The sequence below is a fragment of the Heloderma suspectum genome, chromosome 1 (genome assembly GCF_057233095.1).
Source record: "Heloderma suspectum isolate Gila_16-S chromosome 1, 16-S_ref, whole genome shotgun sequence".
Lineage (NCBI taxonomy): Eukaryota > Metazoa > Chordata > Lepidosauria > Squamata > Helodermatidae > Heloderma > Heloderma suspectum.
The window spans coordinates 7,514,106-7,526,573 of NC_139458.1; the positions used below are offsets into that span (position 1 = coordinate 7,514,106).

General features: G+C 45.8%; 1 protein-coding gene across 4 annotated transcripts in view; it reads left to right on the forward strand.

Annotated features, from left to right (window-relative positions):
- The window catches only part of TXNDC16 (thioredoxin domain containing 16), a 54,581-nt gene extending 45,295 nt beyond the window's left edge, over positions 1-9,286 (forward strand). For 2 of the 4 annotated variants that reach the window (XM_084834777.1, XM_084834768.1), the window contains one exon: positions 9,137-9,286. In XM_084834777.1, coding sequence (XP_084690903.1) covers positions 9,137-9,153 — 17 coding nt within the window. In that variant the 3' untranslated portion in view covers positions 9,154-9,286. Of the gene's footprint in view, positions 1-9,072 lie in introns of all 4 variants that reach the window. The other 2 variants (XM_084834785.1, XM_084834793.1) reach the window with 1 other exon arrangement.
- Positions 9,287-12,468: the final 3,182 nt, after the last annotated feature.

The following is a 12,468-nucleotide window of genomic DNA, read 5'->3' on the forward strand; positions in this document are numbered from 1 at the left end:
CAAGGTGGTTTGTAAACTGCCCCCGCCCTTGCCGTGTTCGGAGGACATAACGAACTGCGCCCGGCAAGGGTAATTATGGTAATTTGGTGGCGTGCAACTGGCCCATTTGTGGCCATAAGCTATGCCGTGCAGGGCCACCCAAGACGGACAGGTCATGGCAGAGAGTTCTGACAAAATGTGGTCCACTGGAGAAGGAAATGGCAACCCACTCCAGGATTCTTGCCAAGAAAACCCCATGGAACGTATCACAAGGCTAAAAGAGATGACGCTGGAAGATGAGCCCCTCAGGTCGGAAGGTGTCCAATATGCTACTGGGGAAGAGCAGAGGGTATTTCCAAGTAGCGCCAGAAAGAGTGAAGCGGCTGGGCCAAACCCGAAAGGACACTCAGCTGTGGATGTGTCTGGCGGTGAAAAGAAAATCCGATGCTGTAAAGAACAATATTGTTTAGGAACCTGGAATGTCAGATCAATGAATCAAGGTAAGCTGGAGGTGGTCAAACATGAGATGGCAAGATTGAACATCGACATCTTGGGAATCAGCGAACTAAAATGGACAGGCATGGGCAAATTTAATTCAGGTGACCATCATATCTACTACTGTGGGCAAGAATCCCTTAGAAGAAATGGAGTAGCACTCATAGTCAACAAAAGGGTGGGAAAAGCAGTACTGGGGTACAATCTTAAAAATGATAGAATGATCTCAGTACGAATCCAAGGCAAACCATTCAACATCACAGTAATTCAAGTCTATGCCCCAACCACTGAGGCCGAAGAAGCTGGGGTTGATCGGTTCTATGAAGACCTACAACACCTTCTAGAAGTAACACCAAAAAAAGATGTCGTCTTCATCATAGGGGATTGGAATGCTAAAGTAGGAAGTCAAGAAATCACCGGGATAACAGGCAGGCATGGCCTTGGTGTACAAAATGAAGCAGGACAAAAGCTAATAGAGTTTTGCCAAGAGAACACGCTGATCATAGCAAACACTCTTTTCCAACAGCACAAGAGGTGACTCTACACATGGACGTCACCAGATGGTCAATATCGAAATCAGATTGATTATGTCCTTTGCAGCCAAAGATGGAGAAGCTCCATACAGTCAGTAAAAACAAGACCTGGAGCTGACTGTGGCTCAGATCATGAGCTGCTTCTTGCAAAATTTCGGCTCAAATTGAAGAACGTCGGGAAAACCACTAAACCGTTCAGGTATGACCTAAATCATATCCCTGATGAATATACAGTGGAGGTGAGGAATAGATTTCAGGGATTAGTCCTGATAGACAGAGTGCCTGAGGAACTATGGACGGAGGTCCGTAACATTGTTCAGGAGGCAGCAACAAAATCCGTCCCAAAGAAAAAGAAATGCAAGAAAGCCAAGTGGCTGTCTGATGAGGCTTTACAAGTAGCTGAGGAAAGAAGGGAAGCGAAAAGCAAGGGAGAAAGGGGAAGATATACCCAACTGAATGCAGAGTTCCAGAGAATAGCAAGGAGAGACAAGAAGGCCTTCTTAAATGAACAATGCAAAGAAATCGAGGAAAACAACAGAATGGGAAAGACTAGAGATCTCTTCAAGAAAATTGGAGATCTCAAGGGAACGTTTTGTGCAAAGACGGACATGATAAAGGACAAAGAAGGCAGGGACCTAACAGAAGCAGATGAGATTAAGAAGAGGTGGCAAGAATACACAGAAGAACTATACAGGAAAGATCTGAATGTCCCTGATAGCCATGATAGTGTGGTCACTGAACTTGAGCCGGACATCCTAGAGAGTGAAGTCAAGTGGGCCTTACGAAGCATTACTAACAACAAAGCTAGCGGAGATGACAGTATTCCAGCTGAGCTATTTCAAATCCTAAAAGATGATGCTGTTAAAGTGCTGCATTCAATATGCCAACAAATCTGGAACACTCAACAGTGGCCACAAGACTGGAAAAGGTCAGTTTACATTCCAATTCCAAAGAAGGGCAACGCCAAAGAGTGTTCAAACTACCGTACAATTGCGCTCATTTCACATGTCAGCAAGGTGATGCTCAAAATCCTACAAGCTAGGCTTCAGCAGTATGCGAACCGAGAACTACCGGAAGTACAAGCTGGGTTTCGAAGAGGCAGAGGAACTAGAGATCAAATCGCCAACATTCGCTGCATCATGGAGAAAGCAAGAGAATTCCAGAAAAACGTCTATTTCTGCTTCATTGACTACGCTAAAGCCTTTGATTGTGTGGATCACAACAAACTATGGCAAATTCTTAAAGTGATGGGAGTACCAGACCACCTTACCTGTCTCCTGAGAAACCTGTACGACGGTCAAGAAGCAACAGTAAGAACCAGAGATGGAACAACCGATTGGTTCAAAATTGGGAAAGGAGTACGACAAGGCTGCATATTGTCACCCTGCTTATTTAACTTATATGCAGAGTACATCATGAGAAATGCCGGGTTGGATGAATCAGAGGTCGGAATTAAGATTGCCGGGAGAATTATCAACAACCTCCGATATGCAGATGATACCACCCTAATGGCAGAAAGCGAAGAGGATCTAAAGAGCCTGTTGTTGAGGGTGAAAGAGGAGAGTGCAAAAGCTGGTTTGAAACTCAACATTAAAAAAACAAAGATCATGGCATGTGGCCCCATCACTTCCTGGCATATAGAAGGGGAAGAAATGGAAGCAGTGACAGATTTTACTTTCTTGGGCTCCAAGATCACCGCAGACGGTGACTGTAGCCATGAAATTAAAAGACGCTTGCTCCTTGGGAGGAAAGCTATGGCAAACCTAGACAGCATAGTAAGAAGCAGAGACATCACCTTGCCGACAAAGGTCCGTCTAATCAAAGCTATCGTTTTCCAAGTAGTAATGTATGGCTGTGAGAGCTGGACTATAAGGAAGGCTGAGCGCCGAAGAATTGATGCTTTCGAACTGTGGTGCTGGAGAAGACTCTTACGAGTCCCCTGGACTGCAAGGAGGTGAAATCAGTCCATCCTAAAGGAAATCAACCCTGACTGCTCATTGGAAGGACAGATAATGAAGCTGAAGCTCCAATATTTTGGCCACCTAATGCGAAGAGAAAACTCCCTGGAAAAGACCCTGATGCTGGGAAAGACTGAAGGCAAAAGGAGAAGGGGACGGCAGAGGATGAGATGGCTAGATAGCATCACGGATGCAATGAATATGAACTTGAGCACGCTCCGGGAGAGAGCGCAGGACAGGAAGGCCTGGCGTGCTATGGTCCATGGGGTCACGAAGAGTCGGACATGACTGAACGACTGAACAACAACAACAACAACTGGCCCATGCAGGGCAGGAAAATAAGCTACAGTGACTTATTTTCCTTTCCCAATCCTACAGACCCATCCATCCCCTTCCCCTCTTGTCAAAGGGCCAGGAGGAATATTTGTGTTCCATTTATGCTGCACAGCTCTGATTGTGCCCCCCAACAGGGCTTTATCCCAGCTGCTGGGGTCAAAGAATGGGAGCGCTGTTGCTTTCCTGGCCAGCTTCACAAAGGAATCTGGATCAGGGCCACTGTTGAAAGTTGGATGCTGGACTGGATCCAGCAGTGCTCTTCTTGTGTTCGTAGATCTGCTCGTGCTGAATTCTAACCTTCGCTGCTGTTTAAAAACATATATAAATAAAGATGGGAATTGACCCTCACACAACGCAATGTTTATTCTACCACTCCGCTTGTCTGTGGAGTTACAGTTCTCCAGAAGCAGCCAGAGCCGTAATTCGGAGGGTGGTTTATGACCAATATCCTTGGCTGGGACTGATGAATACATTTATTGCTAAACTAGCTGGATCCCCCCCCACACACACACACACACATTGTGATGGAAATCAGCAGGATCCAGCTCAGCACATGGGGAGCTGGCTTCCTTTAGCCAGGCCCCAAATTTAACCCACCTTCAGGCTGTAGCCTTGTAATTTGTAGCACTAGGATCCCTTTGTCTGGGAGCACCCCTAGTTGCTGGGAAGTGGGGACATCCACAGGAGAGAGATCTTGTAGCTACACTGCTATGAACCTCATGTCCTGCTTGTGAGTCTGCCATAGGTACCTGATAGCCCCTTGTGGTAAAGATGAATTTTTAGTCTGTTCCAGGAGGGCTGTTCTTATGATCTATTCCCCAACCAAAATTCTCTTAGTTACTCCAGTAGCAGTTTCTCTCACACATCCTAACTTCCTTCTTCTCCTCCCACTCTTCCCTTCCCTTCCCTTCCCTTCCCTCCCCTCCCTATGCTGCTTTGTCTTTGAGCTTTTTTACACAAGGTATTTATTATGCACTCATCATTCCCTACTCATAGTTGTTTACAGGTTATTTAGATGATGATGTGACCCTCCAAGTTTTGCTTCTGTTTTTAAACAACGCTTTTGGCGATTTTTTTTTAGAACAGGGAAAATGCAGTAGTTGTGAAAATGAAAGAAAATGCTTTTCCACTTGTGTATTTGCACTATTCTGCTATAGCACAGTGCCACCTAGAGGTTATGTAGCAGAAAAGCAGGAAAGGAAATGCTCCATGTAGTGCTCAGATTTCAATTCTGTGATGAAACTGGAAGTAGATACCGTGGATTAACACCCTCATGTAGAAAAGGTCTTTGCTTCTCACTTCCCACTCCATCATGTTCCACCTATTGAAACTTAAGATTGTAAGCTCCTTAAGGCAGGGACCTATATTTTATTTTGTGTATTTACCCTGTAACAGGCCAAGGACAATTGTGGCTTGTTGTAAAATAAACAGCAACAATAATTAATTATCATGGGAAAGCTGACCCTGCCAAAGGTGCCCAAGGGATGAAGGGGGATAGAAGATAATTATGTTTGCCAGGCAAAATACCTGTGGGGTCACACAGTGTGTTGCATGCTGTGAGCTTGCTGTGATGCCAGAGTAGCTTTGATATGTCTGCCTGCTTGTAACAGAAACTCCCTGGCCATCTTTTATCAAGCTATTATGTGCTGCTGTAAGCATGCCTCAGTTTGCAAATGCAGAACTGGTCCTGATGTGTTACAGATGAGGGCCATCTAATAGCTTGGACAGTTTTATAGAGCCATGTCATCCAGCTCAGCTGAATGCTTCTGACCTATAAAACATAAGTACTGCTTGTGATGAGTAGTTTGGAGTCTCAAAAGCTTTTATGAGCTCTTGGGAAAACCGCTGTTCCATTCATCCACTATTCATTAATTTTTATCTTGGAGGATGATTACATACGGATATGTAATACATCATCTTGATTGACTGAATGAGTTTTTAAGAACTCCTGGCAGGAGATAATAACGTATAAAAACAGTACAGTTAATATTACCATTTTTGTCTTAGAACCGCTGGTTTCATTGGCTTGGATCCCAAGGTGGGTTAACATAAGAAAGTTCATGGAAAGAAAGTTTCCCATCCCCTCCTTCCTCCAGCACCCCTGGAAGACCTTCCAGGGCGATGAGGAACTCTCCTAGACAATGTGTGATGGTTTGTGCAGGGCTGCAGGGGGACGGGAAACTTCCCTTCCACGAACTTCCTTAAGTTGGCTTGGGATCCAGGCCATATTACTTTTGCAGTGTCCCTCACGAACAGCTCCTGAGCAAACTTGGCAGTCGTGGGGTAAGGGAAGAGGCCTTCTTATGGATCAGTAACTGGTTAAAGAACAGGAAGCCAGGAGTAGGAATGGACTGACAGTTCTCTCAATGGAAGAAGGTAAACAGAAGGGTCCCCACCCCACAAAGATCTGTATTTGTACTGGTGCTGTTTAACTTGTCCACAAATGATCTGGACTTAGGGGTGAGCAGTGAGGTGGCCACGTTTGCTGACGACATCAAAATATTCAGGTTGGTTAAAACAAAAAGACGGCAAGGAGCTGCAAAGGGTTCTCTCCAAACTAGGGGAATGGGCATCAAAATGGCAAGTGTGGTTTGATATAAGTGAATGTAAGGCGATCCTAGTTGAATATGGGACTGAACTGGTGATGACTGGACAGGAAAAGGATCTTGGAATCATGCTGGACACCTCGATGAAAACCCCGACCCAGCATGCAGCTGTTCTGAAAAAAAAAAGAAATTCCATGTTGGGGATCATTAGAAAAGGAACTGAAAACAAAACTGCCAATATTGTATTGCCTTTATATAAATCTATGGTCTGATACACTGCGGACACTGTGTACAGGCCTGGTCATCACACCTGGTCAGGGGCTGGAGCATTTCCCCTATGAAAGGTTAAAACATTTAGCTTGGAAAAAAAGGGCAAGTACATGGAGACATGACAGAGGTATGCAAAATTATGCACGGTGTGTAGGAAGTGGATCAGGCAAGGTTTTTCTCCCACTGTCATAATACTAGAACCTGGGTTCATTGACTGGAACTGAATAGCAGGAGACTCGGGACAAACTGAAGTGCTTCTTTACACAGTGCGTAGTTGTTATTTATTATATTTCTATACTGCCCCGCAGCGGAAGCTCCCTGGGCAGTTTACAAGTTAAACTATGAGATGTGGCAATGGCCACCAATTTGGGCAGCTTTAAAAGGAGATTAGACCAATTCCTGGAGGAGGCAGCGATCAATGGCTACCAGTCCTGACTGCTCTGTGCTACCTCCAGTATCAGAGGCAGTGAGCCTGTGTCCCCCCGTTGCTGGGGGAGGCTGCTGTCGCCCTCATGTCCTGCTTGTGGGCTTCCCAAGACGCATGTATGTGGCTGGCCACTGTGGGAAAGAGGATGCTGGGCTGGACAGGCCATAGGTCTGATTCAGCAGACATCTTCTTAGGCTCTCCTACTGTCCTGGTTCTCCTACCCAGTCGGTCCTGCTATCCCTATCTCCTCTTTTAGCTTTGGCATGGTCTGTTCACCAACAATGGCTGCCAATTAATGGATAAGCAAAGTAACAGAGCCAGTTGGAAGATCATTCGCAAGGCCTGGAGTGCAGGGGTGAGGGTGACTTGAAAAGGACATTTAAAAAATGCATGCAGATTTCTGTAGAAAAGGACTGCTTTGGGGAGTACTTCCTGCCTGCCTGTATTTGCTCCATGCCACCCCGCCACCTCCCCATAATACCTGTTCTACTTGGACATTTGTAAAGAAACAGCTGGAAAGGCACCATCCATCTCCAATGTTCTTTCCTCTAAAATGTTGCCTTGAACTTCTCACCACGCATGGAAAGGGGAAGTCCAACCAAGGGTTGGGGGAATCACTCACAATAAGGGAGTACAAATGTCAGGACTTAAGATAAATTCCACATTGTGTGGGAACGCCGCTTGGTGCCTTGCACCTTTGATCCACTGCAGCCAATCCTGACTACATTCTCCTTTGCTGCTGATGGAAGGGGCTCAGTGGTGGCTTAGAGGGAGCGCACAAATCTATCCCCAAGGGCAACAATGTGCAGCCCAAACAAACTGCAATGACCAGAGATGGGAGCAGCCAGTGGCCAAGATAAACACCTCGATATAGAGGAGATGTTTTCAAGCTTCACTACGGTGAGCCTCCATCAGTCAAACTGAAACCTCCCCCGCCACCCTGTGCCCTGCTTCAACGTGCCTCTGGCAGCACCAGAGCCCAGAGGGATGAATCTTGTATTTCATTGACTGAGAGCACAAGGTGCAATTTGAGTCACGCCCCAAGGGCTGTGGACAGCACTCTTATATGGCAGCCTTCCCCAACCTGGTGCTCCCCAGATGTGCTGGACTCCAACTCCCAGCATCTCCAGCCAGGGATGCTGGGAGTTGTAGTTCAACACCTGGAGAGCGCCAAGTTGGGGAAAGCTGCCATATAAGAATGCACTTCCGTATATTAAGGAGTGTGCAGTGAGTGTGTGGATCGCCGCCTTTGACAATCACCCAAGTGGGCACTTTGCTGGCTGTAGATGTGTGCATGTGCTGGGGAGCCACCGCCAGTTTCAGCATCTGCGCATAGCCAGTAGCCAGATTCAACATCCAATGTGCTTGCAGCAAAAATGTACGTGCACATGACTTTCACTGGAGACTGCCTGCATGCAGGATGCATGTTATTCCTTACACCAGGGGTGCAGAATCTCAGGCCAAAACCAGCCCTCCTGGGGTCCCAATCCACTCCTCCAGGACTCCCCAGATGGCTCTACCCCTGGCCCGTTCCACCAACCACCAATCATTTGGTGGTTTCCTGGTTTTTGCAGCTTTCCCCCCGTTCTCAAAGCCTGAAATGCCCCTCCTAAGGCTTAGTTACTGGCAGGAAGGGCTTTCATCTAAAATAGGCTGGCCCTTTTAGTATATTTGGCCTTGCCCTTTTCAGTTTTGGTGCTTTGCCTTTAGAGCCGCCCATAATTGGAATGAGGTCCCCAAAAGCATCTCCAAAAGTTGGACCTTGGGCTGAAAGAGGAACTGCTCCCCTTCCCCCACACCGATATGTCTGTATGGGAAACCAGTGCAGTTTACTGGTTAGAGTGCTGGGCTTGGACTGGGGAGACCACATTACCAATACCCGGAGGGACCTTGGTCTTATCCAGTAGGATTATTCCTGTGCTAAGCCAGGGTTCAAATGCCTGCTCAGACATAACATTTCACCTGCTGAGTTTCTGCTCAAGACACAGCAGCTGTGCCATTCCAAAGTCGGGCTTGGAACCCTCTGCCCCACCCATCGCTGCACAGCACGCATGCGCTGGGCAGGCTCAGCTGGTTCCTTGTTTATGCTTACAGCTTGCTGGAATCCCTTTTGTACTTTCTTCCTCTCAGGGTTATTTAGTAATGGTGCGTCCTGTTAGCAAGGCAATTCGCAGAGTAAAAACAAAAGGCAAAACAAAATGAGCATTTACCAGTCCCACATGCACACAGGCAATCTTAGCATAATAAAAGGAGACCACACTCTTCTTCAGCAAAAGAAAGAAAACAGTTTATTCACAAATATTCTTGCAGATACAATGCAGGTACAGCACAGAATTTCAAAAGGAGCTTGTTCGATCTATTTTGTGTTCTGTTAAGCAGGCAGGAGCAAGGGCAAACATGTGCTCCCAGCGTTGGTGGAGGTCACAGAGAGGGGGGGGCACAGGAAACCACACTGTAGGCCATAGAGATCCTGAGGCTAGCTGTGGTCAAAATTCCCATGAACTAACTGTATCACTGCCCCATTCCAGAAACTTGCAGATGAGGTTCCAATATTCCCACCACTTCCAACATATGTTTCTTGTCCCTTGGCAGCTGTTGATATCACCTAACCAAAGTGGTTTCTTAATGGGTGACGCCAAGAGCAGAATGACGCCAAGAGCAGAATGATGCTCCATCATGCCTAAAATGAAGTTGGATTCTTTTTGTAATTATTAAATAAAATCTGGTTGGTTAACATTAACTTAACTCTTCTTTAGTCTTCTATTTGGAAAAAGGCACAGCAACAAGTTGTTAAAAAGCGCAAGAACCAACCCGCTGGCTGGTGTGTTTTGTGCTACAATATTCCTTCTCTTTAATGTTAGTCAAACTAAGGGGCAAAGGGATTTTAAGAGGACTCCTGGTGGCTAGTTCCCCTATGGCAAGAGCCAGCTTCCCACTTGCCTTATGCTATGCATTGTTGTTGGTGTTCAGTTGTTAAGTTGTGTCCGACTCTTCGTGACCCCATGGACCATAGCACGCCAGGCCTTCCTGTCCTCCGCTCTCTCCCAGAGTGTGCTCAAGTTCATATTCATTGCATTGGTGATGCTATCTAGCCATCTCATCCTCTGCCGTCCCCTTCTCCTTTTGCCTTCAATCTTTCCCAGCATCAGGGTCTCTTCCAGGGACTTTTCTCTTCTCATTAGGAGGCCAAAATATTTGAGCTTCAGCTTCAGTATCTGTCCTTCCAATAAGCAGTCAGGGTTGATTTCCTTTAGGATTGACTGATTTGACCTCCTTGCAGTCCAGGGGACTCGCAAGAGTCTTCTCCAGCACCACAGTTCGAACATATCAATTCTTCGGCGCTCAGCCTTCCTTATAGTCCAGCTCTCACAGCCATACATTACTACTGGGAAAACCATAGCTTTGATTAGACGGACCTTTCTCAGCAAGGTGATGTCTCTGCTTCTTACTATGCCATCTAGGTGTGCCATAGCTTTCCTCCCAAGGAGCAAGCATCTTTTAATTTCATGGCTACAGTCACCGTCTGCGGTGATCTTGGAGCCCAAGGAAGTAAAATCTGTCACTGCTTCCATTTCTTCCCCTTCTATATGCCAGGAAGTGATGGGGCCACATGCCATGATCTTCATTTTTTAAATGTTGAGTTTCAAACCAGCTTTTGCACTCTCCACTTTCACCCCCAACAAGAGGCTCTTTAGATCCTCTTCGCTTTCTGCCATTAGGGTGGTATCGTCTGCGTATCTGAGGTTGTTGATAATTCTCCCAGCAATCTTAATTCCGACCTATGATTCATGCAACCCGGCGTTTCTCATGATGTACTCTGCATATAAGTTAAATAAGCGGGGCGACAATATGCAGCCTTGTCGTACTCCTTTCCCAATTTTGAACCAATCGGTTGTTCCATGTCCAGTTCTTACTGTTGCTTCTTGACCGTCGTACAGGTTTCTCAGGAGACAGGTAAGGTGGTCTGGTACTCCCATCTCTTTAAGAATTTGCCACAGTTTGTTGTGATCCACACAATCAAAGGCTTTAGCGTAGTCAATGAAGCAGAAATATACATTTTTCTGGAATTCTCTTGCTTTCTCCATGATCCAGCGAATGTTGGTGATTTGATCTCTACTTCCTGTGCCTCTTCGAAACCCTGGTTGTACTTCTGGTAGTTCTTGGTTCACATGCTGCTGAAGCCTAGCTTGTCGGATTTTGAGCATCACCTTGCTGGCATGTGAAATGAGCGCAATTGTGCGGTAGTTTGAACACTCTTTGGCATTGCCCTTCTTTGGAATTGGAATGTAAACTGACCTTTTCCAGTCTTGCGGCCACTGTTGAGTGTTCCAAATTTGTTGGCATATTGAATGCAGCACTTTAAGAGCATCATCTTTTAGGATTTGAAATAGCTCAGCTGGAATACTGTCATCTCTGCTAGCTTTGTTGTTAGTAATGCTTCGTAAGGCCCACTTGACTTCACTCTCTAGGATGTCCGGCTCAAGTTCCGTGACCGCACTATCACGGCTATCAGGGACATTCAGATCTTTCCTGTATAGTTCTTTTGTGTTTTCTTTCCACCTCTTCTTAATCTCATCTGCTTCCGTTAGGGCCCTGCCTTCTTTGTCCTTTATCTTGCCCGTCTTTGCACAAAACGTTCCCTTGAGATCTCCAATTTTCTTGAAGAGATCTCTAGTCTTTCCCATTCTATTTTTTTCCTCGATTTCTTTGCATTGTTCATTTAAGAAGGCCTTCTTCTCTCTCCTTTCTATATTATGGAACTCTGCATTCAGTTGGATATATCTTCCCCTTTCTCCCTTGCTTTTCCCTTCCCTTCTTTCCTCAGCTACTTGTAAAGCCTCCTCAGACAGCCACTTTGCTTTCTTGCATTTCTTTTTCTTTGGGATGGATTGAGTTGCTGCCTCCTGAACAATGTTATGGACCTCCGTCCATAGTTCCTCAGGCTCTCTGTCTATCAGGTGTAATCCCTTAAATCTATTCCTCACCTCCACTGTATATTCAGAAGGGATATGATTTAGGTCATACCTGAATGGTTTAGTGGTTTTCCCTATGTTCTTCAATTTAAGCTGAAATTTTGCAACAAGAAGCTCATGATCTGAGCCACAGTCAGCTCCAGGTCTTGTTTTTACTGACTGTATGGAGCTTCTCCATCTTTGGCTATAATGTACATAATCAATCTGATTTCGATATTGATCATCTGGTGATGTCCATGTGTAGAGTCGCCTCTTGTGCTGTTGGAAAAGAGTGTTTGCTATGATCAGCGTGTTCTCTTGGCAAAACTCTATTAGCCTTTGTCCTGCTTCACTTTGTACACCAAGGCTATGCCTGCCCGTTATCCCGGTGATTTCTTGACTTCCTACTTTAGCATTCCAATCCCCGATGATGAAGAGGACATCATTTTTGGTGTTAGTTCTAGAAGGTGTTGTAGGTCTTCATAGAACCGATCAACCTCAGCTTCTTCGGCCTCAGTGGTTGGGGCATAGACTTGAATTACTGTGATGTTGAATGGTTTGCCTTGGATTCGTACTGAGATCATTCTGTCGTTTTTAAGATTGTACCCCAGTACTGCTTTTCCCACCCTTTTGTTGACTATGAGTGCTACTCCATTTCTTCTATGGGATTCTTGCCCACAGTAGTAGATATGATGGTCACCTGAATTAAATTTGCCCATGCCTGTCCATTTTAGTTCACTGATTCCCAAGATGTCGAGGTTCAATCTTGCCATCTCATGTTTGACCACCTCCAGCTTACCTTGATTCGTTGATCTGACATTCCAGGTTCCTAAACAATATTGTTCTTTACAGCATCGGATTTTCACCAAGACCACCTGAGTGTCCTTTCAGCTTTGGCCCAGCCACTTCACTCTTTCTGGCGCTACTTGGAAATTCCCTCTGCTCTTCCCCAGTAGTATATTGGACACCTTC